This window comes from Papilio xuthus, unplaced genomic scaffold (genome assembly GCF_000836235.2).
Source record: "Papilio xuthus unplaced genomic scaffold, Pxut_1.1 DF826961.1, whole genome shotgun sequence".
In the NCBI taxonomy this organism is placed as follows: Eukaryota; Metazoa; Arthropoda; class Insecta; order Lepidoptera; family Papilionidae; genus Papilio; species Papilio xuthus.
The window spans coordinates 6330188-6334329 of NW_013531688.1; the positions used below are offsets into that span (position 1 = coordinate 6330188).

The 4142-nt window shown below is 30.9% G+C and overlaps 1 protein-coding gene across 1 annotated transcript in view; it reads right to left on the minus strand.

Moving 5' to 3' along the window:
- Window positions 1-102, minus strand: part of LOC106119927 (uncharacterized) — a 3909-nt gene extending 3807 nt beyond the window's left edge. Inside the window, exon 1 of the mRNA XM_013315053.1 lies at window positions 98-102. Within this exon, the coding sequence (XP_013170507.1) occupies window positions 98-102 (5 nt within the window). The remainder of the gene's footprint in view (window positions 1-97) is intronic.
- Window positions 103-4142: the final 4040 nt, after the last annotated feature.

A 4142-nucleotide genomic window follows, 5' to 3' on the forward strand; every position in this document is an offset into this window, starting at 1 on the left:
GACTTGCGTATTGCCAAATTTTTTGCGGTGGTTAATTACGCCTTCGCGAAACTTTGAACACTTCTATAATAACAGCTCTTTGACTGTAACAAACTACTTCATTGTTCATTATTGAGCAACTGATGGTTATTTTGTTTATTATCTTGTGAAATATCCTAACTAAAGTGTTATGAAAGAATTTGTAGACCAATAATTGAGCTCCTTGTTCATATTATTATTCTATAACTAGCGGTCGCTCGCGACTCCGTCCGCAAGGAATTAAAAAAAATAAGTAGTAGCCTATATGTTCTAAATGTATGCAAAATTTTAGCGAGATCCGTTTAGTCGTTCTGGAGATACCTTCTATCAAACATCCATCCGTCCATCAAAATATTCACATTTATAATATTATAGGAGATCATTTCGCGCTTGTATCACTCAACGATTGTGTTATTTTTTTCTTTATAAATTAGTTGATATGTTATCAGAAAAATGTGAAATGAATCGACAACGACTTAACACATATCTTACTTATATTAAAAATACGAATTTTTAGATGGATGGATGGATATTTGTTTACAGGTATCTCCAAAACGGCAGAATGGATCTCGATGAAATTTGGCATTACATATAGAACATAGTCTGGAAGAACAGATAGCCTACTAATTATGTTTTTTTTAAATTCCACGCGGACAAAATCCCGGGCGACTGTTAGTTATGACATAACTATAATCTCTTTCATTTTTATAAACACAAAAGCAAATTTTTCTTTTAAAATGTTAGTGAAACGTAACTATTTCATTGTTTTAATAAAACAATACAAGTAAGAAACAACTGATTTTCAATAGAATCTTGTTAATAAAGTTAATAATGAACTTTAAAACATTATTTTCAAAATTAAACGTACTTCGCTCCAATGATTTTATACAAAACGGCTAAAATTTGACTGCGAAAAAGTTTGCTATCGATTGTTGGATAATTATGTTCTGTTCTACTTTTGCGATCCTTTGTTCAATACTTATTTTGTAAATTAAAAACATTTCTTTTTTTGAAACTTCGATGTTCATTATTTTGCATTGAAAAACTCCACATTCAATTTTTACCCTACTCCCTCTTAGCGCGCGTGTGTGCGTGTGTATATGTAAATTTTTATACGTAAGGATTATGACTCTTCATTCATCAACAGCTCACTATATGTCCTCACTGGGGGGGAGGTTGGAGCCTACCTTAAATTAGGGGGGACAGATTAGATATAGATGACCTGCTTTAATTTAATCGATAATACTAATATTTGTATTTTTTCTTAGTGTGTCGTTCGTTAATTAAAAAAAGAACTTAAAATAATATCTTGATCAATTTGCGCCACCTGAAAAAAACATAAGTAAAACTTTTCTAGAGAGAGTCAAATAAAAAGCGTAGCTATAAGTAAAAGTCTGTCGTGATGGAAAGTCAAACGTCAAAGAAGTCATTTGATAGAGCGCTAACATAACTCGTAGCAGTTGATATACATGAACCTATTTGCGGTTCACACAGAGTACCGTACCGGTAGAGATAACGTTTTTCATTAATACTAGAAAACTTAAGCAATAAAAGTACAATGCTACTTTTTGGTCAGATACGCATATGAAAGGGATGTCGATTTAACCGAGGAGGGGACGCATAGGAAGGTGAAATATTCTTCCATTCTAAATCTTTCCTTATAAAGAAGGGTGGGAAGAAGGGAAAGATGACTAAAATTAAACGGCCAGTGCGCACTCTAATCACTTCACGCCTGTCTCCTGTGTGGTCGTGATGGTACAGGTTGAGTCGGCAAATTCGTGCAATAGATGTTGTTGTGGGCTCTTTTACTGTTCAAAAGAAGTTTACTAAAAGAACAATTCACTGGAAATAAAATTTAATGAAATCTCTGTTTTATATTAATCTATACAAAGAAATGCGTACTTGCCTTTAATTATATGTAAAAGTCTGCTCCGGTGAATGTAACTCAATACATTTAAATGTAGAAATGTTTATTTTAACGTTTACATTTTACTTTTATCCTTTTTAAAGTGAGTTTCCATTGTAGAACCATCTATGTATATACAAACATGCTGTTATCTATGTTATTCAAAGAGAACTGTTTTATTTAAAGAGCAACTAAAGTTTTAATTTAAAACATGTAAATCGTAGTTTTCATAATAACATTTTAATATCATAATTTTAACTGCGTATTATATTATAGTCTTAAAATTCTAAGCCAATGAAAGAAAGTCAACTATTTCTATGACACATTTGGGGTTTCACATGCGAACTACCCAGTATACTCAATACTTGAACTACCAAACTACATTAAATACTAAAATTAAAAATAAATCCACTTACGAAAACAAAAGAAATTCTACTAAAAACTCGTATAAAATTTATTATTTTTAATACGACTTATTCAAATGAAAATAGTTTGCTGAATTAATATAGAACTTTGTAAATTTCCATTGTAAAGTAACTTGAAAGTGCTGAAAAAGTAAACAAACTTATAATTGATATTGTCTCTTAGTTTGCACCTTTTTCTGCAAGTTATGCATTTTCTTACTTTTTACTTTCAAACGACTTCTTCAATATATTTTTCAATTCGAACGACAATTCGATTTTAGACGTAAGCCTTCCTTATAAATCATTTATGCCTCGGCCGCGATTGCAAAACTGGAGGCACTACTGCGTCCCCATAATCAGTGATTTTAAGTCTGTCATCAACCAAAAGCCTCTCCTAATTGAGCAGAACATTATATTAAGTATATCTCTCTAACTACTGTGAGTAGCCCTTTAAATTATTTAAAAATTAAAAATTCTTTATTGACCTAAAAAAAACAATTGCACAAAAATTTTGTGCGCTCCGTCTCCTGAACTAGTAAATACAGTGTTTCAGGAGACAGCACCTTCTCTTATCTATTGCCTAAAGTTTATATAGATTCTTAACATATATGTAATTAAATATAGATTATTATTATTCAGATACAAATATAAATACTAGATATATAGTGTGCGATTGTGTGCGATAGTGTGTGTTTGTGCATGTGCGCTTGTGTGCTTAGGTATGTATTGTTTTGTTTGTGGTTTTTACTACTTTTCTCCGAATTATTATTTATATTGTTTATGTTATGTATTTCTTCTGTCATGTTTATTGTCATGTTATTTTTAAAAGATTCTCAGTACAATCGTAGTCAAGTGCCAAAAGCCATTGTGTTATATATTTCTTAAATCTAAAGTTATTTAATGCTAATATTGCATGACCTACTTTAGTAATTATTAATTTCTTATTTTAACCTTAAGTTATATCAAACTGTCCAATTTTTGTATTATGCACTAGTTGGAAACATTCCATCTTGTGTTTCTTTTATCGTACTGTATAAGATATCGACTTTCTAAACTATCTTGATACTTGCAATGAAATATTACCACGAAATCACTGAAAAGCTGACAAAATTCTTTACCGGCAAAAATTACTGTTACTCTAACAGTTTTATTTTGTATGTGACATTGTAAAATAAATGCATCTATGTGATTGTTTTTTAAAATAAGTAATCTAGATGCTTCTTCGACAACGAGGTAAAGTCAAACGTCAATGAAGCCATTTGATAGACCGCTCACGTAAACCGAACGAGTTCACCTACATGAATCTATTTGTGATGACAAAGAGTAGCTAGCCAGTAGAGCCGAAACTAGTAAATTTATAGGAAATCGTTACCATTTATCATTGGTTTTTTAAAATATATCGTCCTCCTTGTCAATATCTTTTAAAAAACAGAGATGACGATAAGTTTTAAGCGTAGGATTTTAATCTCAGAAACGGTAAGTAATCATGTAAAAGATAAAGAACAGAGTGTTTGCTGACTTCACAGAACAGAAATACGTATAATATCCATTTATAAATAAATTTGGTAAGTAAAGGATAAGAGGATTTAATTTTTAAACCAATAATTTGTAAAAATGTATACATGATTTTGAATACAAATATAGCTTGATTTTAAGGCTTGTTATCTGCGAAAAGCTACTCTGTGCTCTACATGAGTAATGCAAACGGTGCTTAATAGTATGCAAAAGTTTGGTCCAGCTATGTGCTAACTGGATTGCACTCAAATGAATAATCGGAAGGGATCATCGATTGATAAATTAAGACGTATTTTAAA